At 41.6% G+C, this 27915-nt stretch overlaps 3 protein-coding genes across 3 annotated transcripts; all 3 read right to left on the reverse strand.

The window, feature by feature from the left end:
• Window positions 1-1777: 1777 nt before the first annotated feature.
• Window positions 1778-8770, reverse strand: LOC306965478 (leucine-rich glioma-inactivated protein 1-like). Its single transcript, XM_079559944.1, has 8 exons — window positions 8172-8770; window positions 8003-8074; window positions 7450-7521; window positions 7299-7370; window positions 5715-5786; window positions 5177-5346; window positions 3406-3570; window positions 1778-3331 (listed from the first exon to the last, which is right to left on the reverse strand). Exons 1-8 carry the CDS (start codon window positions 8378-8380, stop codon window positions 2514-2516), a joined length of 1650 nt encoding a protein of 549 aa, XP_079416070.1. The 5' UTR covers window positions 8381-8770; the 3' UTR covers window positions 1778-2513.
• A 5383-nt stretch (window positions 8771-14153) lies between these two features.
• On the reverse strand, window positions 14154-21871 carry LOC306965132 (cone cGMP-specific 3',5'-cyclic phosphodiesterase subunit alpha'-like; the record flags this gene model as incomplete). Its single annotated transcript, XM_079559374.1, has 22 exons — window positions 14154-14188; window positions 14732-14885; window positions 14974-15057; window positions 15135-15209; window positions 15295-15358; window positions 15434-15541; window positions 15712-15812; window positions 16827-16914; window positions 17041-17150; window positions 17255-17362; window positions 18077-18223; window positions 18309-18374; window positions 19180-19323; window positions 19403-19552; window positions 19628-19675; window positions 19759-19825; window positions 19904-19968; window positions 20048-20122; window positions 20521-20661; window positions 20738-20827; window positions 21114-21266; window positions 21404-21871. 22 exons carry the CDS (start codon window positions 21869-21871, stop codon window positions 14154-14156), a joined length of 2541 nt encoding a protein of 846 aa, XP_079415500.1.
• A 1962-nt stretch (window positions 21872-23833) lies between these two features.
• On the reverse strand, window positions 23834-27355 carry LOC306965133 (centrosomal protein of 55 kDa-like; the record flags this gene model as incomplete). Its single annotated transcript, XM_079559375.1, has 9 exons — window positions 23834-24025; window positions 24101-24220; window positions 24776-24850; window positions 24930-25098; window positions 25168-25294; window positions 25674-25824; window positions 25920-25985; window positions 26750-26974; window positions 27263-27355. 9 exons carry the CDS (start codon window positions 27353-27355, stop codon window positions 23834-23836), a joined length of 1218 nt encoding a protein of 405 aa, XP_079415501.1.
• Window positions 27356-27915: the final 560 nt, after the last annotated feature.

Genomic DNA, 27915 nt, shown 5'->3' on the forward strand with positions numbered 1-27915 from the left:
ACACAATGTGTGTGTATTAATAGAGAAGAGGAAAGCCGTTGTGGCTGACACTGCAATGCCAAGTGATTTCAACATCAGTAAAAAGGAACATGAGAAACCAGGAAAACACCAGGGCCTCAGATAAGAGCTGGAGAAGGCCTGGAGGGTATAGTGCAGGTTAATAAACATACATGGGACTCATGCATGTAAACACGCCACGCTTTATTGGCTAATTAGGCTAATTTGCATCTGAAACCTAAACACAGACACGGGGAGGACATGCAAATTCCACGCAGAAAGGCCCCATCCAGGTGGGAATCGAACCCAGGACCTTGTAGCTGTGAGGCACAAGTGCTGGCTGCTGGGCCACCGTCCCGCGGTGAAGGCCTCACTGGTATAAGAGTTGTTGTCGCTGCTTGATACTGCATTTTTACTGTTTGGGTTAAAATCCGCACAGCTGATGTTCTCTGAATGCTCTAAGTCCCGGCAACTCTGAAAATGCTGTCAGTGATTTTCATATTGTGAGGTTTGTGTGGAGGTATATTACGCTGTAAACAACAGTGTAATAAACTGTTATGTCTGCTACGTTCTTCCTATAGTTTTAAATAACATAGATTTGTAAGTCTTCTTTTGCCAATAGTGCATTCTATCCTTTCCTGCTGAAATAGCATTGTCTGTACCGAGCTGTTCATTGTTTGCCTATCAGTTTCACAAATCTAGTTACTCATGGCATGTAGCAACATTTAGCCTGGAATGTTCCGCAATGCAGCTTTATATAAAATGGTGAAGTCACATTTGAAAAACATGATCAAACAAACAAACACTTACATTTTAGGTAATCAATAGTTCTTTTATGATGGTGATTACTTGCACTTTTGTAAAAGTCCTGCTCGATTCGTACTCCTTAAAGACGGCAATCGAAGGTGTAATGTTTTATTGCACAGTCGTGTTCAAACAAAGACAGGCCAATAAGTTTATGATGTAAACCTTTATTGACTTTAAACAACGTAGTATTAATAACTTAACAATCATGACTTAATGGCTTTGTTAGTCCAAGTTTGACGATCACATTCTAAAGTCTCTGAAAATAGTTCCAAGCTCCAATACATTCTTTGAAAAACATTTCCTCAATACTTTATACATCGTACAAACCACTGACAATAAAAATGTAAGTCGCAACGATTTGAAAGCTTGCTATTCCTTTTTCCTCAGTAAATATGGTGTCGGGCGCGGCCCCCCCGTAACTTACAAAAGCGTCATTTAAAAATCATTTAGCACAGGAAGTGCAAAGACTGTAAACATTTCATTTTGGCAGATCTGGTTAAAAAGTCTGTTCTTACCTTCAGTAGATAAATGAGATTACAAATGTAGTCATTGGACAGTGGTTAAACACAAGTCAATCCCTACTGGCCGACACTGATGAAGGAATGGGCCTATGTCATGCATGGACCAACTCATAGCTTGATATCACGAGTTTAAAGAGTAACTCACCCCATCAAACCTGACTCCGAATTAGTCACTTTTCAGCTGTAGCTCTGAGATTATATGGAAATCAAAATTTACTTTAAATTACATAAATATTATATTGTGCAAAATACAGTATGTATTGAAATAATTCTAGTAATCTACTGAATTACTGAACACATTTTAGAAGAATAGACAAATTAAAGGCATACTATATAGCATTTAGCCAGTATACATATTAAAAATAAAAGCGAGTTTTAATGCAAAAAAAAACCCTAGCCTAAGCGGATTGCCTCTTCTCAGACCACCGTACCTTTCGTACCTTTGTTGGGAGCGGGACATCACCAGCTCCACTGAGATGTTACTGCTTTGCTTTGACAACAAGTCTTTCTCCAAACGCTTCATTTCAAACACGGTCAAAAATAGCTGTATCGGTGTCTCGCCGCACATTAGGAGCATGTTTGTTTATGTTTTGACTTTTGCGAGTTTAGCTGCTCCTGTGGCGTAGCAACACATAATCTGGAATGTTGCGCAGTATGGCATGAAGTAACACTTGCAATTCATTATTCTGACACGTTGGTTCAAAGTTACCTTGTGCTGACCCTGTTTTTGTGCTCTTGTTCCAATCCCTTCTATGCAGCCGCTGCAGATGTAGAAAGGTTCCTGATCTGATTCCCTTCACAGACCTTCTATTCTTTGTTTCATTACTTACGCCTGATAACTGTTTTGGTAAACAAAGTGGTATAGATTCGATCAAATAAGGAAGCATCTTCCATTGAGCCTCCATCAAGAAAGAAACAGCCCTGGCTTTCTTGGGGCTTGTGGCAGTGTGCAGACCAGACCTTGTTCCTCCAGTCTGTTAGCCTTGGTCCAGGACGGTTTCCACTTTGGTAATAGTGGAAAAAGGTATGAGCTTGAAGGTGGGTTACTCTTTAAAGATGACTTTCTTATTTTAAAAGTGGCAGATTCAGTTGCTTTACATTGACATGATGGATCATGCATTGATATGAACATATTTCTATAGTCTCTAGAGATTATTCTGTCCCAGTCACAAAAGTCAATGTGTTCCTTCAATTGCTCAAATCAATCACCAGATGCTCGTAAATCTGTGTTTTCCCTTTAAAACTAGATGCCAGCAGAAACTGCCGGTTGTCTATTAGGACTGGGGAGAAGGCTCTGGGTGCCTGGATGTTAAGCTCCTGGAAATGGACAAACTCCCCTTTCTTTGCATCCCATCGGTACACCTGGGTGAAGGAGTAGTCGCTGCCTAGGATGGTGTACTGCCAGCTGCCCACAGAAAAGGGCTGGAACACCATGGAGCCCCTGGAGGGCATGGTCTGCAGCTCTCTGAAGAGCGCCCCATCCCAGCGCATCACTTTGGAGTCGCCAATGAACCTGGTGAGGCAGATGAAGAGGTCGGAGTTGACTTTGAAATGTTTGACCGCATAGACGTCCTCCATTTCTGGGATATCTGTGCGTCTGTCGAATAACTTGGTGCCTTTGTTCCACTGGTAGATGACGGGTCTCTGTGAGCTGCTGGACAGTATCAGATGAGGTTTGGAGGAGATCTCCATGTACTCCACGTCTGTGTCCCTGTACCATGGGTGCAGAGACTGATGGGAGTAGAAACCGTTGCCGTTCCACTTGTAGATGGTGGTGGAACCAGCTTTGGAGCTGTCGGCGATGATGAAAAAGGATTCTCCGTCAACTTTAAAAGTTTCCACATCGTTGGGTTTGCGGATCGTCAGGATGTCAATACCCTGCAACTTGATGAATTTGTTGGCGGAGACGTCGCGCTTGTAAATGTGGGAGCCCCCAAACAGCTGAGCCACAATGATGAACAGCTGATTGTCTATCACCAGTGGTTTGCAGATCACTGTTGAGGTGCCTGGTGAAAGAGAAAGAGAAAAGTCATTTACCTTTACCTAGAGGTACTTCTTCCAGACTCTTCTTCACCCTTACTGTTAATGTCGTCAAAGTTCCTGAAGACCATCTCGACATGATCCCACTCCAGGAAGGTGCACTTCCCAATGAAGGGCTGAGCAAAGACCACATACTGGTCCTGTCCAAACGTGAATGCTTCCACTGATATGGACTCAAACTTCAGGGTCTGGTAGGACGAAAACTCTGCAAGAAAAGGTCATGCTTGAATGCTCCCAACAGACTATATATTAAAGTGACATTTTAGCAAGTGTAGAAAATAAAATCCTTTCTCCCCATGATTCTGGCGCAAAACATGACTCCGCCCCCCTCCTTACTGACGTCACAGCCCCACAGCATATGGTGGCCATTCACCAACAACCCACTACTCCATTCATCTGACCATCCAGGGTTACACGGCCTCATCAGTGAACAAGACTGTTTGAAAATGAGTCCTCATGTATTTCTGAGCCCATTGCAGCCGTTTCGGTTCATGAGCTTCAATGAACAGTTTAGGGGAGGCCGGATAGAAGGTTTATGTACAACTGCAGCCTCTGGAGGGTCCTACACCTTGATGTTCAGGAGACTCCAGAGGCACCAGCAGCTTCAAATACCTGTCTGCTGCTTTGTAGCAGCTGTTCTATTCATCTGACATATTTGTGTGGCTGAAACCGTCCTCATTGTGCCTTTATCTGCACAAACCCGTGTGTGCTCTGATCAGCCACAAATCTCTTAACAGTACGATGATTACGCTTAATCTTTCATGAAATATCGAAGGTTTTCATACCTAGACCAAGGCATTCAACTATTTCACGCTTTTCATCAGCAGAGAGATCATTTTTCTTTACCATATTGCTTGAAAATGATGATCTACTTAATAAAGTGCAACATCCTTTTTCAGTAGTTTTTCCCTTAACTGGGCTTAACCTGACAACTAATCATCCCAGGTTCTGAGATTAAAGTCAGTGATTCAAAGAGCCCTGAGACACAATACCATCCATGAGTTTCATTGAAAAACTTTTTTTTTTTTTACCCTTAAAGGTGTTTAAAATACAATTTGCATTATAATTTGGAACGCGTTGTAGATAGACGGAAACGTTCCACAGCACTTTGACTCATTTCCCATTGACATAACACGGTTGCACGGCAACAGTTTAAAATTGTTTGCCTTCATCTATGTCACTTCCTGTCAGTGTTCAATAAAGAAGTGACACTATAAACATCACAAAAATGGTCGAACTAAAAAAACCTGGATAAAACCTTTAGCAAAATATGAAATATATAATATAATATAATATGAAATATAATTGTGTTAACTATGTTTTAGTAAAAAATATGTGTCATATGCACTTAAAGTCTTAAACACTGCCTGACTAAAACAAGTTCACACCATAAGATCTGGACTCTGTGGTGGCCAATGCATGTGTGAATATGATGTCTCTTTCACAATATGCTGAATCCAGGGCATTGTCATATTGGAATATGCCCGTGCCATCAGGGAAGAAGAAATCCATTGATGGAATAACCTGGTCATTCCAGATGTTCAGGTCGTCAGCAAAACTTATTCTATGGGCACATTGTGATGCTGAACCTAGACCTGACCAACTGCAGAGACCCCAGAACAGTCAGTTCAGTCCACGTGCACACTTTTCTTTTGGTCAGTGTATTTAGCAATGTACGTGTACGAGTGACAGGGCATTTTTATATACTTGAAAACAGTGCCTCACAAACAGTAGTTGCGTAATATGATAGGATAATATGATAGCTATAGAATAAATAAAAAGCTACCTATTCAGTAATACCATATGTGTACCTGTGGTGATGCAGTCAAAGGCCTGCGGCGCGAGGTCGTTGATCTTCTTGTCCAGCTGAGAGGCCGGTCCTTTACAGTAGATCTGGTCCACTGTGGCGTTGGTGCTGTAGATCCACTCCACCAGCCACTTGAGCTTACAGTCGCAGGTGAACTGGTTTCCACGCAGATCTCTGGGAACACGCAATTACACCTCATCTTTAGCCTTTAACACCATATTCCACTTTTACACCGAACATGACCACTGACCACACTCTCATCAATGTAAAACGACATTACAGGCAAGAGAACATTTTCTGTGGGTGATAAATTGCAAACGGGTCTTCATCATCCTCCTCCGCCGCGGCAGCAGCAGCACATGTAAATTTAATGACTTTATTCTGAAAGCACCAGCCGCCCACACACTTTTTCAAGGCTGAGCTGAAGAGAAATAATGATACAGTCTTCTATAAATAGCCCGGTGTGAAGACAAACCCACAGTGTCCACATTCATTAGGACTAACAGGAGCTGTACATGCTATCTGTGTGATTTCACACTCACACTTTAGTCAGAGCATCGAGGCCTTTAAACAGATCTTTAGGCAGAGTCTCCAGGTTGTTGTAGGCAAGGCTCCTGGGAAAGAAAGAGAGTTTTAGCAAATCGCTGATTGAAAAGCATTTACACCAACGTTAGAAATGTCTGTTTGGGGAATAGTATTTGGCAATGATTTTACCTGTAAGGAATCTATTAACTTTCAGGAGAAAAATGGCCAAAGTTGATTCAACAAAAATATACAAAGTACAAAGGCGAACTATATTGACACTTTTGTCTTTTGATTATGATCATATAAGTGATTTATGTTTGCAAATCCAGATTCAGTTCTTAGTGCATATTTTCTGCATTGACGCTTGAGATAATACCTAAACATGAATCCGAGGCTTTTCAAAACATGATCAATCCCAATGTTGTTCTCAGAGTACATTATGTTACCTAAACTTTGTGATGTGTTTAATGGAAAATTGTCATTTTGATTTGATTGCAGCCCTGTAAAAAAAACTGCTTACATTCTGTTCAGATTTAGGTAAAGGTTTAGCCTCCTTTGTGAATGTGGGGAACTAGAGTTGCAAATGGTGTGTTTATAGCTAGAACCGGTCTGTTCTATATGTCTTAGACAGATAAGATCAAAAACATATGATAAGGGAGTGATTATAGAGGCTTTAGTAGGCTTCAGATTGTGTACTGACCGCAATGACAAAACATGGTGTGAACTACAGTGCTAACTGCGTGTGGCTGGTTGTCGCTAACACAACAGGGAAAACCACTGGTCACACAGCAACACCAGTGTCAGGAAGAGGCGGCGGCACAAACTTTTAGGAGACAGAGGAACATAAGCCAAACACGTAAACAAACGATCTGGAAAGTATAGGTATTGCGCAGCACTATCCTACTCATAACACATGTCAAACTCAAGGTCCACGGGCCAAATCTGGCCCACAAGATGATTTTTGTTGGCCCCCAGCATGATTGTGAACTTATATTATACCTGCCCCACCGATAAAACATGTTAAAACTACATTTCCGAATGAAATACCCAGTCTGCTGCAGGTCACTTTGTCATTAATTAGTAATACATTATTTGCTAGCTTTTTACAAAAACGACAAATTGAGCACAACAAATAGTCTTTTCAAGCCATGGAAGCTTACGAAAAGGAAGATTTGTTTTTTGAAACTTATGTGCAGTCTATTTAAAAGCATATTATATCGAATAATAAAAAGTAGTCAAATTCATATTTACTCAATCAAAATAGACTTAGTCCGTTTTGGCCCACGACCATTATGTTGACCATTTTTGACCCCACACCCCGGCTATACATGATAATACATTGTTCCACTGTGCTATGCTATGTTTTCCTGTCCGTGGTTTGCCTAAACATTAACAGTACGAGTTTGGGACAAATCTAATGGAATTTTTTCTCACAAGAATTGAGATTGCAATGACGTTTTTGCTGCATTATCTTGACAAAGGAATGGCACACAAACCGCTAAAGAATCCCACGCATTTCAGAGCACGCTTGCAATGGAAAACAGCAAGATTATCCACTTTTAAACATTGTCGACTTGTCACATGCACTCTCTCTCACTTACATGTGCACCAGAGTTTTGAGGCTCCGGAAAGCGAACGGTGATATCGCTTTGATCTGGTTGTTCTCAATGAATCTGCAAGGAAAGGACCAGAGTGGTTTTGGTTTTCCAATGTGACGATATCCATGAACACTGAAAACACTGTTGCACTCACAGATACTCCAGGTGAGGAAGGCCGAAAAAGGCGTCCTCATCGATGGACTCCAGCTCGTTGGCCGTGAAGAGCCTGCAGCATGGAGAAAACAGTCACCGTGGTGTCCTTCTGTGGCTCATACATAACACAGTCGGCCTACATCTGCCCTGCTTCAGAAATCAGAAACACTAGCCTTGTCTTCCCACACACACACACACACACACACACACACACACACACACACACACACACACACACAAACACACACTACTCTATCAGGATCAATGGCGTGGCGGGGATTCCTCAAATCTTCACATGTTGTTTTCAAAGGCACCATGACTCAGTGTAAACTGCTCCCTGTGAGACTGGGGCTGAGGGATTCCCTGTCCCTGCACAAAACAAGGGATTCCCCTGCCTGTATGTTGGATCAGGCCCACACCTAGCCACTAAGTGCATAATAGGCTATTGGACCAACAGTATCCAAGGCACATATGTGGAGACAGGAGCGTTTTGAAGGGAGGCAGGAAGTTCTGGGGTTTGTTAGCGAAGAACAGACCATGACTGAAATACTCACAGGAGGTGCAGGGCAGGCGTGTGGATGAAGCTCTCTTTCGGGATTTCTGTAAATTTGGACTTGACGAATGATCTGTGGAAAAAGAGGAACAGCTAGAGAACGCAGTAGCGTGGCTCTGCGGCAGTAGCGCAATAAACATTCATGTTAAGGGTCATATTTAAAGACTCACAGTGAAATGACATCTGGAGGAAAGCTGCGAGGTATGAGCCCTGCAGACTCGCACAGCGCGTTATCTTTGGTACAGGTACAGGAGTGCGGGCAGCGCGGCTGCCTGGCTTTCTTGGCGCTCACTCCGCCAAGTGCGAGCAGCAACACAAGTACGATCCCGAGCCTCGGTGGTGGCAGCGTTCCTCTTCGGGTGTTTTCCATCCTGCACATCGACCATGGACTGACAACGTCTCCAAAATCTCCTGCTCCGCGGCGCTCACTTGTTAATTCCCCCCACCCAAAAGGGAAAAAAAATGTGGCGCTCGCGTCAAACTCCCAAACCGCGCGCGTCGACAGCGGAGTAGCTCGCTGAAAACACCGCAGTGTGATGGTGGCAAAACGATGACAAAAATGCCACTTAATTATTTGCAGGGGTTTGGTCGAGGAAAAATGCCACTGTGGAGCTGGAGCCGTGACAAACGTGAGGAGGAGGAGGGTTTAGAGAGAGAGGGGGGGGGGGGGGGAGAGAGAGGGAGGCAGGTGGGGATCCCAGCGGGAGCAGACGGAGCAGCGCATCTCCATCCAAAAACCACGCCCATGTGATTTCACCAGCAAGTCACCAGTGTCAGAGCCTGGAGAGCGAGCTCGTACAAGACTAACCCCAATGGGCACGGGGATTATTGAGTCATTTCTTGAGAAGCCCCGACATGACACGGCAGAGGCGCTTGCTGGTGTTGTGAGGGGGTTTATCTGGGGCTGACTGAACTGAAGTGAAGTGAAGTGAAGTGACGAGGGTCCACACGCTGATTCGTCTCCTCGCGGTTGCCATGGTGATCATCTGGGACACATAATAAACGTGATTGCCTCGTGATGGGGGCGTGGGCCCTGAGATATTGACAGATGCAGAGCCATTTCAATGGGCCCCCATCCCCCAAGTACCCCCCTCCACACACAAAGGAGGTTAGAGCTCTCACCAGAGGAAACATTTACAACTCATTCTAGATTAAGCAATTTCATTTAACAAGCTGTTGTTCCAGTCTGCAGCCAGTTTGCTTTTACATAAGAGTTTAGGCAGAACAGGTTCCATCATGACTGAAGGACATTTCCCTCTTTATAGGCCTCGCGCATTTTCACAGTAATACACCAATATTACAGGCCTGCGTCTTTTTCAGTGGTTTAAAGGAAATGCAAGGCACAGAAGCCAAGATGCTGCCCTCCTCCTTGAACAGAGATTCATGATTATTTGTCAGGGCCGGCTCAGGCCTTCATGGGGCCCTAAGCACAATGTGACGCGGGGCCCCTCATAACACTTGTGCCAGTAGGACTCAACTGTTGATGATTGTGCTCTTGGTGCATGGACCTGAGCTCAAGTCAATTCCTTGTGTGTGTGTGTGAGTACTTTTGTAACTTATGCTTCTTTAAAAAAAAAGCAAATAGCAAATAAATGCAGATTGGCTCGGTGAATTAATAAACATTTAGACCAGGGGTGTCAAACATATGGAGATGATTTAATCCGGCCCCTGTCCTGTAGAGCATAAATTCCAGAGTATGTAAAAAAAAAAGTAAGTCTCTCGCCCATTCCTGTGCGGAGTTATGAATTTTTAAAGAATAACCAGAATGCTCATTCTAGCCACTAGGGGGCATTAAATTAAAAAAAAGGATAGAGTTCCACACGTGTCCAGCAGAGGGCACTGACATAAAAAGAGCTCAGGATATGAACAACACATTATATAGCCATGTGGTAAATGGACAGTCTGCCCCATGGCGGCTGTGGCTTCAATAAAAGTTTACCACCACCAAGTGAATGAATAATGACTACTGCACTTTCAGGAACTTGTGACACAGGCTTGTAAAGTGCAATACAAGTGTAAGCCGTTGTCATTGATGAAGCTACAGTCAAGTTGGGGCTTTGATCAAATCACAGCTTATTATTATTCATTTATTGGAAACATTTTCTCTCTTATATGTGGCCCGCGACCCCCCATGGGAGCTGAATTTCGGCCCGCGACCCAAAATGAGTTTGACACCCCTGATTTAGACAGTTGAGAGTTGACAGCTTCAATGCCGTACATTATCTTTTTTTATTATTTACAGCTCAAATGTAAGCACTCTTGTGGGCCCCCTCCCGGTGGCCTTGGGGCCCGTAACATGTCATTCAGTTATAGTCTGGGCCGGACCTGGTTCCCTGTGATGGTTGCCATTTTAAGTAGGATTACAAAAAACAATTTTTCCACAATACAAAATGTATTTGGCTGCACTCACAATACAATGTTTGACAATATAAGAAGAAAAAAAAAAAATGTTTTTATATATAGACGACTTAATACAACCAAAATACATAAACACTGTTTCATGCATTACAAGAACACCTCTAAAAAGGTCAAAGTGCATATTTTGCCAGTACGATATATTTGATTTAAGATATTTGATAATGATATATATTTTGAGGATATTTGACTAATCAATGATCCTATTTTTGTCCTAATCATGGCTTTGCACATACACATACTTACAGCACATGTCAGGAACCGTTTGGAAATCATGTTAATATTCACCAACCTGATTTATATACTCATTATATACATCATCAACAAATTTAAAGTAGTGCGGTTGGTTTAAATTTCTTGTTTTTCTCCTTTTCCATTTGTTTTATCTGTCCTTTTACTTGTTATTGTAGGACGAACATGTTTTTTTCCAGGCCTCCTTTGTGACGCGTAGACTACTGGCCATCTAAAAGCTCCCCTGATGTGATTACCGCCTCCGATATCCAGTGTCTGTTTGCAGCCGTAATTCACTTTGGCCCTGCGAAAATAAAAGGCCGGGAGGAGATCTTTTACTTGATGGGCGGAAACGTAAAGAAATAAAGATGCCTATAACCCTAATTCCCGCAAGACGCTTTATTTTTGAGAGCAAACGGCGAACAGTGGAGCGGATTGTTGTGTGGGGGACATCATGAGTATTTTTCGGTGCTTCATAAAGGACATCATTCATGAGTAGAACAGAGCAGTGTCCCACAGCTCTTTGGCCACACTAGCTGTCATGTCGAGTGGCATTCACAGATATTGGTTGTCTCGATCCGGGGGCGGCATGCTCACACTTAAACAGTTATTCTCACTCAGAGCCTTGGATTTTGGCTTCTGAGAAATGCTGTGGCATGTCCTGCAGTTTTGTAGTATTCTGTACAGGTTATTATAGGGTAAAAAAAAAAAAATGGGATCCATGTTTGTTCAAAATCACCTTTCAATTATTGGATTTTGTATTTTCCTTTTTTTGATTTAAATTGTTGACATTTTTTCCAGATTTTTCCAGAGAAGCCTGTCCCATCTGAAGGAGCCACCACACCATGGTTTGAGAAACACTGCAGCAGGCTATTAATTAATGCTGCAAGAATCGTTATCAAATCAAAATCACAATCGCATCAAAACTGGTAGAAAGGGCTGCAATATGAAAAGGCATATAGCCGCCATAAATACTCTCAAATAATTAACTTAGACTTTATTGATCCAAAGGGAAACTTGCGCTGTCAATTAAAGCCTAATAAGTCTGTTAACATCGACACACAGTTCCTTACGGCTATACTCACGTCACAGCAGGGTAAACACAGCCGGCAAATAAACAGTAAAATACTGTGTGATGCTCGGTGTGAGAAAGAGGAGCTGCCCGCGTGTGCACAACCTGCTCTGACCGCTCGAGGGCGCCAAACAGCCCGGATAGGCTGCTTAATATCAATGGCCTGCTGCTCCATACGACTCCTGCTAGCACAAGAGAACAAACATATTCATATTAATCGTAAATGTTATTAATATGTTGTCAAAGAGTGTGGACATGAGTCTCAGAAGTATTCATTTAAACTATCAAGTAGAATTACACACTAAACACTATTTTAAAGACTGTTTATTAGCCAACTCGAGACATAGGTTTGCCTAAGCGAGCAGAAACATGGCTTCTACAAATTAGGCGTGATAAATATCATGTTTAATGACCTACACGAGCGTGGTGACGCTCTGCCCGACCCCGGACATGCTAAGGTCGGATTTTAAACCTCCTCTTTCGCGCATACAAAGCTGGCTTAAACTACCTGCGCTGCTCTGACGCCATCGCCGCTGTGAACTCACGCTCAGCTCCACGTATGAAGCTATGAAGTTGGCACGCGACCTGTCTCGCTCTGTCATCCAATCATATTAGGGGATAATCGCTGTTTACGCAGCGCCAGACGTCTCTAGAGAACAGCTGTCTGTCTGCATTATAGTTGGCAAAAAAAATAATCATTAGCTACAGCAGGGGTTCACAAATATCTTTTGGCTGCGACCCCAAAAATTGACACAAAACTCGGGATTGTATGAAGTTATTGCCGCTTGTGCTACTTTAGGCCAGAAGAACATTTAAAAAAATCAAGTTTATAGGCTTTGTATTAAACTGTTTATTTTTTTAATGAATAGAACGGATTTCACAAATTATGGGCTGTTTAGCACAAAATAATATGCTAAAAACAGTAGCATTTGTCTTTTTGTGTCATATCTTGAAATCACCTGGGGACCCCCACCCAAGGCCTCGCGGTCCACCACGGGGTCCCAACCCCCATTTTGGGAACCACTGATCTACAGTAGACACACATAGCTTGTCATTGTGCATGACTTGTATACCTTAATTATACAAGTCATGCACAATGTAGGAGACGGGTGAACAATTGTCACCATTCACAGTCTAACAGTTCACAGTTCTAACATTATAACACAGCAACTCATTTGTCGTGACCAGTTAATTTCTTAAAACACCGTTGTTATATTTTGCTCAGTTTTTGCATTATGTAAAGTTTCAAGTTAACTGGGAACAACCTCAAATAGATATAATGAACTTTTTGGGGGGGGATAAATAGCACTGTTTTATCCACAAAACAGCCTAGTTTTTTTTATTTCTTTGACAAAACTAAAGGTAAGACATAAAAATGAACTTGTCTGGTGTCCTGGACCCTGGTGGCCTAAGCTTGTTAGCTTGTTTAGAGGTGATGTGGGTCATAAGGCTGATTAGCCTTCATCAGCAGAGGCTCAAACATCACAAACACCACCCCATTGAAGAAACATCTCTTTGGCATTTACTATAGAACTAAGTCTAAAAAACTGGCAACAATATGCTTTTACCAACTGATATCTATTAATACCTTCTGCTACTTAATACATTACATAGGCAACTACTTTTAGAGTCAACTACAATAGATAAAAAAAAAATAGTTGATTTGAAAATAAACTTTATTTACAATAAAATATTCAGTGTGTTCAACTATTGCACATATTAACTGCAGCATAAACAGAGGAGTGTGAGAGATGAATAGTTTGTGTAGAGACAGTCACACGTGTGGGTGAAACCGAAAACTGTACATTTACTTCACAATTCCTCACATTAATTTCATAGTACATGCAGACACGCTTCATGGATTCAGTACTGTAATAACCTGTCCACTTCCGGAATCACATGTACCTCCGGCCCCCTGCCTGCAGTGTGACAGCGTTGTTCCTTTATGTAAGCAGAGGACTTAAAAGGGAAGCCAGGGAGCTCCCACTGGATTATAACTAAATCCAATATACACAGGTCAAATCTTCTTACATCTCTCAGTGCAACATATGCTGCAAACTGTCACCTCACCTGAAAACAAACATGAGTGCTATACCTCTGGATTAACCGTTGAATTACATTAAAAAATAATAATATTGGCAAATAAGTTCATTTTCTTTACATGATGTGAGGTTGATTAGTTTGATCAATTCATACAAAATAAAGCAAAATTCTTCCTGTCTACTGAAGATGCATGGCATGAGTTTTAGCATATGGGTGCTTCATGTAGAAAACAATACGGATTGTTAAAAAAGTTATAAAGGAGTCCAACAAATCCACCGTAGGGTTAGGGCCTATGCTCTATAGCTCTGAAATAATGTCCATAAATTGCTTCACCGTAGCATCCGACCTTTGACCTCCGTTCACTTGCATACACTCATGCTCACAGTCTCTTCTAGCAGATCACGCATGTCTTTGCTTTTCCATTATCTGTAAAATAAGAAAAACACGAAACACATTAATAAAAACTCAAGTTTTGAAGTTATAGCGACAGAGGCCATTCTGTATTTTTCTTGGAAACCACCCACAGATGAGCTCCACCACCAATCACTGGCAGAGCAGCTTAATACTGGCTGTGGAGACTTTACAGGATCAAAAAACTCTAATAATAATCACAATTAAAGTATTCATGTCACCTCTTTGATGCCTTCATTTAACATTCATAGTGAAAGCAGAAGCTATTTGCACATGGACTTTGTTTGTTGTACATAATAAGCCGTGTGCTCATGGTCATGGAGTCTTTTTTACAGGCCTTGACAATAGTAGTTTTAACAAATGAGATTCGTTCACAGCTTTCATGTGAAAAAGCCCTTCAAAAGATTCAAACCGGTCCTAAGCGTCATATTACTAGTTGTAATTTCATGCAGCCTCTTCTTAACCCATCCTTTTTGTTCTGTAAAACATTTTGAATGACTTTATGTTCGAATTGCCCTCTGCAAATAAACTTGTGAGGTGAGACTCTGCTGCACTCACCTCCTTCATTACCACCTCCCTCCAGGCGTTTCTTCTCATCCTCGATGGCCTTTATCTTGGCCTCGTGCACGTCCGCCAGAGCTCTCCACTCCCCTCTGTTGATGTTCAAGCCTTCGAACATGGGCGTGATCTCTGTGTGGAACCGAGCGAACTCCTATGGGAGAATGGAAACACAACATTAACACAAAACTATGCTCTCGTTCAGAAGACACGTTATTTTGCTTGTGTTTATGAGTGGATACCTTGTAGACGAAAGCGCAGACAAAGTCGATGAAACCGCACTGCATCTTGGGAAGCTCGTCAGAGTGGTTTCTGTCCATCATTGGCTGTGGGAAGACACAATACCATTTGTTTTTGCACCACTTTTATATCAACGCATTGTGAACAGTTGCAAAGGTCTTACGATAGGCTGCTGTTCCAACACTGTTCTCTCGAGGTCTCCCTGCTCCCAGAACTCGGCAGCCACCATCAAAGCCACCTACAGCACGACACGTCTTAGTCCAATCATTCTAGTTTTAAGATAATGTTAGTGAACTATGTGGTACAATCTGACATATAACTACCTTGCTTTGCACCTCCCATGGTTTAGTAATGGCCGACAAGTCACAAGCGGTCATCATCATTGCCCTGGAACAGACAGAAACCCATGCAATAAAAAGCCATATTGTGTACAGTGTTCGGGCTGCTGATGTAGAGACTCACATAATAATCTCCTTTCGTGTCGGGTTGTTGGAGATGTAGCTGATGACTTCCTTCTCGTCTTTGATGTCCTGGACTTGATCCACAATTTTCTGGAACATGGTTCTCTTCCTAGCATGAAGTATTAGTTTGTCAGTTCATAATTCACGCTACTGCTGGATGTGTTTAAAAAGTGCACCCTGAACTGAATCTTTATTTGAAATCTCATCTCGATACTTCTCAGAGAAAGATAATTTTCTGAAAACATGCAGCCCTACTCGGCGTGAAAAAGAATGACTCACTTGAAATACAGGGCCAGATCTGTAGCGATAATGCACACTTCAAAAAGATGTTGCACTGTTTCAAACTGGCGCTTCTGCAGGTTTTGGAAGATATTGAGACTCTGGTTGTGAGAGAGGAGAAAAATATATGTGTTACTGGATTAATCTCAACAAATTGACAGCAACAACATTTAAAGCCACACTGCGTAATATTGCATGCTTTTTCTATACATTCACATAAATATGGCAGCTATACAACATATGCTTATATATCAATGTCAATGGAAGAAGACCTAGTCCTATGCATGCCAACAGTGAAGCAACAGAAGCCAACTGAGTGACCATGTTGATTTGTTATTTGTTTTGACAATACCCTGTCTGAAAGCTACAGCATATTCCCATGGTGTTTGCGAGTTCACAAACATATGAGAATCCATCTTGAACCACTCCGGCTTTCACCAATCAAAACTGAACCAAAGTAGTTTGGGCCAAATACTTATTAACAACGTGACTAAATATTCAAAGGGATTTGCGATGAAGTTGAGCGATCCAAGATCCAACAATTGCACTGTACGATCAATCTGGCTCTTGCCAGGTTATTATTGACACCTAGTTCCAGAAAAGTGGGGCTTCTAGGTTTTTGAATACAAAAATTAAAGAATGAACATTTTCTCTATTCACATCAAATGTTTGGCTCGGCAGTCAAAACTCATAGAAATCGCAGAAACGCAGTTTGAGCCTGTTCCTACAATGAATACTTCTGTTAATTTGAATTGAGCACTCACTCCTCATACGAATGAATGGAGAAACCAGTCCCTATATTAAAGTATGGTGAGGCATGGCATGTCTGTTTCTTTATCATTAACACATCATAAGATGAGGTTCAGGGCCATGAATCCCACCTCACAAACAAAAAGCAGACATTTTATGAATGTGATTGTATGTATACATATACATATACATATACATATACATATTTTTATTTCTATAGTCAAAGCTCAACAGGCTACATTTTCATGGAGACGATAATGTGATGTTAATGCTCCCAACAAAATTACCAGTGAGGTAGGAGGACAGGCTGGAAGGTAAAATGTTCTGCAGTGCAGCTTTTAATACAAATGCTTTACTGATCCCACCTCATTCTCCATCAGTGTCTTGCTGTATTCAAGATGGTGCCTCTCCATGACTGAGGAACTGTGCAGCCTTGCCAGAGGGGATGCGCTCCTTTTAGAGGGAGAATATAAACATATTCAATGACACTGTACGCATTTACAAAAGCATGTGATATTTCCATTCGGTTTGATCGGGTCCGCTCACCTTTGACCACACATCTCTCACTCGGACACTTACTTGGTCTGGTACAGATTGTTGGTTCCCCTGTGGTCAATGTCATGGCAGAATCCGGCAGCGACCATCGCGAAGGCATCGAGATCCGAGAAGTACTTCTTCAGCTTCCCTGTCTGGTTTGTGGAAAAGAAAGAACGATTTATATGACTAACGCTGTAACGCTGTAAACTCACAAACCAGAAATGTCAAAAACAGATGCGGCGGAGATGGGGCGCACCAGGAGCAGAGTAAACATGGTCTGTCCCACGTTGAACCCGTGCCTCCAGTTGTGGTAGGTGATGTCGCGGTAACCTTTGCGCACAGTGTACATCCATCTGGTCAGGATCTGCAAGAAAAGACACATTAAAGGGACTATAGGGAGTTTAAAAATGCTAAAATGTTGTATCCCCCCCCTACATGTTCCAGCCAGGTCCTAATGTGTAGAATGAGCTCAGACCTGTTCACCACAACTGCCTCTAAAATCCTACACTGTCTCTCAGAAAGGTGTTAATTCGGGTCAGAATTGCCGTCATGCACAAGCTCAATATAGAAGGTGCAGTTACACGTATGACCTGAGGTGGCAGTAGTGAGTATAAAATGGCCAACTTGCATCTAGCCCCTTTAATGCACAGTTTTCAATTGTAAAGCAAAGAGTTAGGATAATTTGCTATGATAAATACTGCAAACAGTGGCTCTAGAAGGTTACTTGGATCTATTATCTAGCAGTCACACGGCCAATGACACTCAAAAAACTGGCTTTAGAGAAAGAAAGAGAGTGTTTGTGTAAAGTCTTAGTCATACAGGAGTTTTCCATCACAGAGAAGGATTGTTAATTTCGTCATCTGGTTGTTAAGAAGAGTCCACGTTTCAACTTTCACTTCAATTTAAATCCAAAGTATTCAGTGTGTGACACGTTTTAAAACTCTGAAACACTTCCTTGTTATGCATGGAAACTTGACTTCACCAAACAGCATTACTTAGGCAATGTTAGAACATAAAACACTCAAAAAACACCTTTTTCTGGGGGGCAAATGACATAACCTGGGACAAAATGTTGTACCTCTGCTGGGACTTTGAACTTCTCCACCACCCCCATCTCAAAGAAGCAGCGGAGGCCGCACTTGATGAGGTCAAACTCAGAGTGGGGGAGGTCGCTGAAGCGGAATTCCAGCAGCTCGAATTTCTTGGTGTCAGGGATGTTGGTTCGCTATAGATTAAAAAAATTAAAAAAACATTTAAAAACTGGAAAAATGGGAGCTCAAAAAAGGATTCAAAACTAGTTGTAAACGTACCAACAATTTGTACATCTCCTTCTGGTCGCAGTCTTCTGGCTCTGAGTCAAACTTCTCCTTAGTGTTCTATGGAAGTGGGAGAAGTTCAGTTAGGAGCACTTTACTTATCCTCAAGTGGATTGTGTAGAAACAACAGCAGTACTGCCCAGCGAGTTAATCACATTCTGCGACATCTACTTTACAAATCATCCTTCCACCACAGCAGCACAACCATTAGCCACCTCAACCCTCTCCTCAAACATCCATTTTTTTGTCCAAGAGAGATATTTTTTTTCCAAACAAATCCATTACACCTGTTTATCAAGTCAATAAAAGTCACACTGCGTAACCTGGGATCTGCAGTGAAAGTTCCAGAGTGTGACTTTAAAGCAGTACTAAGTAACCTTTTCCTTTTTGTAGTCCCTCTGGGGGTAATACAAGGGTTAATGGGATGGTTGGGGGTCTTTCATCTCCCCCTGGTGTCTCTGGCCAGAAAACCATTCTTGCAACTTTCCTGCCTTTGAGCCGGTGGCCCCAATACACACTAATGCAATCACGAAGAAGAAGCTAACAGGCTAACAGGCAAAGCTAACTGCGGGCTAGCACCACTTATACAGAATTTACAGCCAAGTCTGAGTGAAAAAAATGATCTCCATCGTGTAACTGGATGTACAATATCCCTCTCTCCCTTTGTCTTTTCTGTCAGCGTAGTATTTACTGTCACGGACAATTAATGAGTAAGAAACCGAAACATGCTACGACACCTGCAGTGCCGCTTATGGCCTCGAGGGGCATGAGTTGCTTAGTACTGCTTTAATAACTCATCGCGTCTCGTCTGAGTTATTCTTTCTTAAACTGCTATTTCAGTCCTAAAATACGGTCTTCATCGTACCAGAATCTTCTGCACTTCTTCTGGTTTGGCCGTTGTCTGGTACATGAGCATTTCCTGACTAACGTCCCGACTCCATTCGGTCCTATTGAGTTTGTCGTAAGTGTCGCTGCACAGTGTGGACCAACCCAGGAACTGCGTCAAAGCCTGGGGAGGAAACAAGACACGAGAACACATTTTAATTGATTTGAATTTTTTATCCCTCATATTGTGTATTTGATCGTACTTCTGTGATCTGTTCGTCGTTCTCGTCGAAGGGCTTGCCATCTTTGCGGTTGAAGAAAGTTGCCACGCCGACGATTTCCTCCTTTTTGTTGACAATGGGGAGAGACAGGACATTTTTGATCTTCCATCCGCTCTCATCCACAGCTTCTTTCTGTATTAATAAAAATGATTATTCAGTAACAGTAATTACGCAGAACAGTACAACAACAAAAACAACAATAATTACCTGAAATTGAAAGTACTCATCGGCGGCAGCATTCATCATGTTGCAAATCTGAGAGAGAGAAACATGTGAAGGTTAGCGTCTCCGATGTAAAACGATTATTCATTTGATCCATTCTATATTGAGGAACGTACAAATCCATTCTCTGCGACGTAGGATGGGAGTCCGCTGACCAGAGCCCAGTGGTCCGCTGGAGGACCGCTGCACAAAAAAAGGGAAAAAAACATATTTAGAAAAGCTATTCTATATAAGATGCCCTAATGCTTCTGTGTAACTTACGGGATAACTTTAATCTCCTCCTTATCCTCCAGCAGGTAATCAATAATTTTGTAGAAGATCACTTCCTGGAAGAGACACATTGAGTTGCATTGCAGACTCAAAAGTAGGTTTATAGGTTTGTTTTGGAAGCTGTTCAGGTCTTACTCTGCCATCTGGAGTCTTGGGACCTTTGTACGGCTCTTGTTCTCCCAATTTGATTGCCCATTCATCGAAGAACTCCTACACACACAAATGAAGATGTTACCCAATAAACCAGTAGTAGTTTATTATTTCCTTGGCAAAAGGTCCCCATTGGTGAGCCAAAGTCAAGCATCACTTTCAACAAAATGCTACACATGATCTGATATGGGGTCTGGAGGTCCTCCCCCAGAAAATGTTCTAAAATTTGACAATATTATCTGTATTATTGGAGTACTTAGACAGGTATTTCCCTGTTTCCTACCCCAGTACTGCACTCTTTTATTTCCCATTGACAAAAATAATTAAGTAAATGCACATTTATATATATATATTCACTACTTTTTCCAACACCGAATGGGATTAAGAAAAAGGTAATAAATACGGTTAAATGGAGATAATGTATTATATGTAAGTGCAAAGTGCAGAATTAGTGCAACCTTGTCTTTAGTCATATCCAGCAGGCCCACTGAGTATCTCTCGCACTTGATGTACGTCCGCACTGTGTACAAGGCTTTGTGAAACTGCCTCTCAATGTCTGTCAGTTCTTCAAACACCTTACTGGCAGACCACAGCAGAACCTGTGAAGACATATTTAAAACAAAAGTGACACAAAAGCAATACTACTGCCATAAAAGGTTACTAAAAATAAAATACCTGACTCCTTCTGGATTCAATATCCCACATGTAAGCGGTGTGTGCTTGAACGGCGACCACAGTGGCGAAGTTCATATACTTGGTGAAGAGCTAAAAACAATAATACAAGTGTTATCTCTTAATGCAATAATGTAGTTTTTCATTTATTTCATTCATTTTCTATTAAAAAGTAGCCAACCTTTATATTCAGTGTTACAAGGTCAAAGAAAAACGTCTGCCCCCTTTCATAACCGGATTATAGCTTCAAGCCTTTACATATTCAGGTCAGAGGCAGGAAGATGGCGAGCTAAATTTGGCAATTTTATGAAGTCATGTGACCTCACCTCCGTTCTCTTTCAGGGCAGATGGATATAATACAACACTGGAAAGCACTTACCTCAATGTCGCTTTTGGAGAACTCATTGGCGCCCTGTTTGTTGAGGGCTGCGATGACGCCGATGGGCTCGTTGGCGACTATGATGGGCGCGGTGATCATGCATTTGGTGGTGTACTTGGTCTGCTTGTCCACAAAGTCGCTGAAGTGAGGGTCCTAAAAATGACACAAGTAACATCGATTGGTGCTGCACATTGAAAAAAACATATTTTAATTACATTTGATCTGTTAATTTAAGTACTTTGTCTTATGATTTTAGTGTTCTTCATCTCTTGTGCCGCTTTGTGACTTACCTTCTTCACATCCGCCACATTCTGAGGTTTCTTTGAGTGCGCCGTGTAGCCCACGATCCCCATGTCGGTGGGGTAGACGATCTCCACGCTGGGACTGACCAGATTTTTCTCATAGGGGGAATTGTGGGTGATATCGAACAGGACGGTCGCCAGCTCGGGCACCCCGTTCCGACTGCGGAACACGAAGTAGCTGCAGCGGTCGGCCTGGATGAGCAGCGCGATCCTCTGGAGAACCTTGTGGAGGGTCCTCTCCATATTGTTGTTGTCCTGCATCTCCTTCACCAGCTCAAAGATGAACTCGGCTTCTTGGATGGAGGTGAGATCTTTGTAGGACGACGGATCTTTCACTTGGACCTTGGTGTTGAAAGCGGCGCTGATGACATCGGCCTTGATCTTCTTTTCAAAATAGTCCTTGGCGATCTGCGGGTTGTTGTCCAAGAACTTCTCCACCGTGTCTTTGTCTCCCATCTTGAATTTGGTTGTTGCTTTCTCTGAAGTATAGAATATCCAAGATGGAGGAATGAAAAATGTATTCCCAAGGATCACTACAGGCGCATCACCTAAGCTCCGCTGCCGAAAGGGAAAAGACCAAAGACTCTCCGCCAGCAGGAGGTAGAGAGTGGCTTAAGGGTAAGGGGATCCCAAAGGGGCTCATAAGAGTGTGACGCAAAAGTCACAAAGCCCCTGAGCTTTCTTAGCTTAAATCCATTCACTTGTCATTTCAGCGAGGCAAATCCCATCACCGGCACATATGACCTGCACTGTTGGGACACGGGCAGCAAGAGGTCATAACTTTCATAAACTCATGTATGGTATGGATGTGCATTACTCTGCACACATAAGGGCAGTGAAGAGCGTTATGCCATAACTACTACAATGTTTTGGTTGTCTTTCTTAATAAATCTGTTATTGGGAGCAGAGGATTTCTGAGATATTAATTCTGAGTATGAGGATTATAGCAGAAGTGGTGAAGAGGGTCACCTGAGGATCAGTGACATGATAAAAGTGACTTAGGCCGGCTCTGAGAAGCTTCAAGACACAATGGGATGGTCCCAGGGCGCCAGTTCAGTAGTTCAACAGATTGGGAGGGTATCTTCTTATACAAATAGAGCAGAAAGTAGTAAATAGAATCAAATAATTATGCAAGCACAAACTAATGGTAGGCTAAATGGTCTGGTTGTTGCTGGGATCGAACTGCCGATCATTGAATTACTTTGATTCTAATGCAAATTCAAATCTTTTCCAAACCATTTTGGACTATACTGTTGTCATCAGTGCAAAACATGCTCCTATTGACCAGCTCAACACAGAAAATGCTATTACTGCAGTGAATAATCAAAGAATGGTTTTGGATGAGGACCGAACCTATTTTAATCTCAAAATCTACTGACTTTAGTGAACATCTCCATGGAGACGAGCTGGAGACGCACCCACTCCCAGTAAAGTCACAGTCATGTCTCAGGAGAGCTGAGCCGCTCACAGCAAAAACACATGTTTGTTTGTTCTTTTATGAGGTATTTTTCCAGTGATGATATGATCTATCATAAAATAAATGCTAGTATTTAAATTTTATTTATAAGTGAAAATCCTACGCAGTGTGGCTTTAAAGATGAATTATGCAACTTTTAATGTGAAAAATAATTGTTGAAATGTATGCGTATTGACCTTATAGTCAAGTCAAAATCAAGCCAAATGCAAGAATTCTCTGCACTGCTTTGGAAAAAGAAACGCATGCAAACCAAATAAAAGAGAGTGGAAAAACCTGCGCGGGTGTAATTGCAACAGTGACTCGTTGACAAGATGACAAGACAATCCGTTTGGCTGGAGTCAAACAAGCTCAGAAGCCGACAGCTAAACTCTGAGCAAATGCTGTGGGAATCAAAGATCGCACACAACCTGCTGGGTAATCCCGTTGTGCTCGGGCTGGTAATTAACTCTAATCACAAGTTAGCTGTCGTGATCTGATTAGATACACAGTTATCTGGGAATCACATTACTTTGTTTACTCTGTCCACTCAAGTGTGTTTTTCTTCAGACCGACCGAGCCGTATCCTTGACAAAATGACGAAAATCTGTTCATTTTACACTTTTAAACTGGTCACACGGCGTCTATCTACCTGGATAAGAGTCTCCAGGTCTCAGACAGGTTAAGCCAGCTCCTATTATAACTTTCTCCAGATATGAAACGTTCCTGAAAGGGTTAAGTTGAGCCTAAACCATATTAATATCTTTTAAGCCAATAGCACAGGTCAGCACTCGAGACCCAGTTCTCGTGTCTGTAAATAGTAAGGATTACTTACACAACCAGTTTTGAATGGAGTTGGAAGGCCATTACTAGTCTTATTCAAAAACGTGGAGACAGTTCTCAGCTGCATTTTTATTTCTTACATTTCAAATGTAATGTAACTCAGACGTTAATGAACGGTCTTTCTAGTTTTGACAGTGGTCCAGGTGCTCGATCAGCTCATTGTACTGGCTGGCGGGATACAACACTTGGCACATTGGGCACTCCATGTAACTGTCATCTAACAGGCTTTTACGAGGCGAACGAGGGTGCGGGAGTTTGTGAGGAAGGGGGGGCTTGTCTGAAGGGTCGGTTGGGTTTTGGAGCGCGTCTTCTGCCTATAAAATAAACATTGTCTTATTGGTGAACTGAATAAAAAGCTGTTGATTTGGTCGCGTTGCGCTTGCTCAAACCTTTTTGACAGTTCCTGTCTCTTCTCTCTGTGTGTCTTCTCTCTGGGGCAGCTCGAGCTGCTGCTTTAGATACGCGCAATTCTCCCTCTCATCATGAAGATCTAGCAGCAAAATCTCAATCTGAAAATCAGAATGGCAGATGTGACAGTTACGTCTCTCACAAAATAGACAATGCATTTGCCCAAGTTATCGAATCACTAGTCAGTGTGTCATTATAGCCTATAAGAGTTTGCATAATATCTCCAGGATAATGTTGGCTAGTTGTTCTTCAGTGAGGACCTCGTACTTAATGGATATGCCTGTATTACATTTGTAATAATAATAAAAATGTATTTGAGGAAAGACTGAAATAAAGACACAATGCAGAACATTCCAGATTATATGCTGACACAGTATGTACCATTACAACTAAACTGTAGTAAAACTCAAAGCATAATATAAATGCTCCTGTTATCCTGCTCCTGACAAAAAATATTTCATTTCACTTCTAGGAACAATTTCAGGAACGGTGCTTTAGCAGATACAAGGCTTTTAAACATACTACTATGCTCCAGTGCAACAAAAGAACATATTTTGTCTCATCTAATACATTTCCAACATTTTGAACTCTGAAGCCCTTTTGCTGCACATTTTGACCATTCAAATGAATAAAACGATTAAAAAAAACATTCTTACCACCCGTTTAAGTGTGGATATCTGCCCCTGAGCCTTGTGGTAGTCATTCAGGTAATACTTCTGGAGATGACCCGACTGAAACACACACATATTTTAGTTTTTATTTGTTATCGAGCATAGCTTTTGCAGCTTGTTCAGCCTTATGCCTCTGTACCTGCAGCTCCAGTGTTGTCGACTTGCGCTTCTCCCTGTTCAGGCTATCCTGGAGATCTTCAGCCCCAATTGTCAAATACTCGCCCTCGTTCGCTATCTGCGAGAGGTTCTGTTCATCACGTTCCTTCTGAAGTTGCTGTTCCTCCAGCTCATGCTGCTTTTGTCTGCACCTGCATAGAAGTGCAATGATGACGACGCTGACAATAAGGAAATGACTGATCAATGTAAATCGTGCTTACTCTCTCTGCGCTTCAGTCAGGGCCTGCTGAGTGAGACTGACTCGCTCTCTGAGGATTTCAATCTCCTCGTTGTCTTTCCGCTTGAGCCCTTCATAGTATCGCTCCACTTGTTTGATCTTCTTCTTTTCTGTAGACAGATAAGTATTACATTGTAATTCAGCCCCAAATTCTCTGCAGACAAAATGGCTGGACCGTTTTTGTTGGCACAAAGGGAAAGATGAGGTTTAAGTAAAGTTAATAATATGTATAGCAGCAAACTTTGAGGAAGAGGTTATTTGATTTTGTGAGATCTGAAGCATCTTTGACTGTCCAGAAAAGTGCTATTTAAATTATAAATGTTTCAAATGATAAAACATAAAATATCATCACAATAATAAGGCTTTGATGACAGCACAACAATATAACATGGTTAAAAGCTCAAAGACGACATATCAATATGAAATATCGGTGCTCTGACATGTTAAATACTTTGCCACTGTGAGTTCTGTCTCCACTGTGCATCTCACCACTTAGTAAGAAGTCACTGCGATCACTCGCCCGGGCATTGCTGATGTCCTGCACATGTTTCTCCAACCACGAAATTTTGGCCAGTGTTTCCTTCACATATTTCTCCCTCTGCTGGTCGTACTCCACCCATTGCTGATTCTTCACCATGGCCTAGAAAGGGTTCGACAAGTTTGAGTTTCACAGGGTCACATGGACACGTTCCAGAGCACGAGAAAGACATGTTTAAAATACAAAAAAAGACCTACGTCTTCGAGCTTCAGTTTGAGTTCGGTCACAATGGCATCAGTAACCTGCACGTCAGCAGATCGTTCCTGGGAAAACATAAAACTGCTTTTACACACACCTTTTATCACTGCACATAATTTGCAAAGATTTGCGTGGGTATATGTTTGTGAGCATCCATTTCTCCTACTAGTGGTAAAAAAAAAGGTTCAAAGACAATTAGGGTTTTAAAAAGAAACTATAGAGTTCAGGAATGTGATGTCATATTGCAAAGCATCATGGGATTTGCAGCAATAATAAACCAATGGAGATTTTAAAAGGTACAAATACTGGAGTTATAGTTCACATTAAAACACTTGAACACTACAGTGAGTTAGATGGATTTACCAGTTGTACTCAACAGCTAACAAAGCTGTTCCAAGGCTTTTTTTCTTCCACTTTTAATACTGTTTTTTTTTGCCAATGTTAGTCTATGGAAATGTATGCTAACAGCCACAAACATGGCAGATCTCCATGGTAACTATAGATTTTCCCTAACCAAATTGACATTTTTTGTTTTTTTTTCATTTAAATAATACCAATGTTTCTTGTAACAACTACATTCCAAATCTCCTCTGAAAAAAGTCAACAAAATAAACCCATACATTTAAACCTGGTTAAATACATTTTTCAGATGTTGTCGTCTCAAATATATCTGGGGTCACAGAGAAGTAAAATTTATTTAGTGTCATACATTTAGTGATACGTTTTCAGAAAAGCTAAATGACGTATGTAAGTTAAACGTCCTTTAGTGAAAACATAATATTCACAATAAGCTCATGGTCAATAGCAGCAAATGAAAATGTTTTTGTACCTTTTCAGGTTTGTCCTCCAGATACTGACACCTAGTTGAGATGCTCACAAGCTCGTCCTTTATTTCGTTGATCTCTTTGGTGTAACAGGAGATTCTTCGGGAACTCACTTCAGACACATTAGATTGGTTTTCCTCATGGCTACATGGCTCCTGTCTGCACCCAGGGTCATCATCATCATCAGTGTCGTGGAGCGAGGGCCTGAGGGGTACTAGAGCAAGAAATTTCTGCAAACAAAAATAAAAAAGCAACAAATTTAGAATAAAGTTGCACAAAAATGTTATTAGAAAAAAAAAAAAGTTATTAGCTACATATTCAGCAAACACTGCAGTTAGCCTTGTGCTTGTGTGGTGTGTGTCTGGGGAGGTGGGTGGGGAGAGTGTGCAGGCGACAGTGTGTTTGTATTTGTGGGAGGACGTGGGTGTGAGATAATGGTTTTAAATCTGTAAAGCACTTTGTGTTACATGAAATGAATGAAAAGCGCTATATAAATAAAGATTGATTGATTGAGTTACCTCTGTGATCCTGCTGTGGTCTTTGTGGTGACGAGCCAGCTCATTCAGGCTCTTCAACAAAAAGGCATTTTCTCTCTTCAAATTTCTTATCATAATACGTGTCGTGGGAGAGGGCCTTTTGACGAAGGTCCTTTTAAAGCTAGAAAGAGACATCTCCTGGTAAAAGTGGTGACACTCCAGCTAAGGTGACTGTAAAGGTACGGTAACTCACTGTCAAGTCGATTAAAAGAAAATTAGTTAGTTTTCAAGAGTAAACATTGGATTACTATGCAACACATCCAGTCTGTTTCATCTTTTTAATAAATGTGTAATAACGTAGTAGATCATTTTCTATTTATTGCATACAACAGATAGTAATGATAGTAATGAAACACTGTACTATTTTAAGAATATAGAGTTATTTTAGCTTCTAGTTAGCTTTGTTGACAAGAAACCGCAATCTTTATGAGAAACGTTAGCATAGCCTAATTAGCCGAATTAGCATAATCAATTAAGCTAACGTGTCAACTTGTTGCTGGTCGTATTTTATAGTTTTAGGCCGGTTTTCTTGACAAAAAAACAAAAATAAAATAATGATATAAAAATCTAGGCAATACAAACATAATAAATAATAAATAATAAATTATTCTGATATAAATGAAGAGGGCGCACGC

Source organism: Gobius niger, assembly GCF_951799975.1.
Source record: "Gobius niger genome assembly, chromosome: 7".
In the NCBI taxonomy this organism is placed as follows: domain Eukaryota; kingdom Metazoa; phylum Chordata; class Actinopteri; order Gobiiformes; family Gobiidae; genus Gobius; species Gobius niger.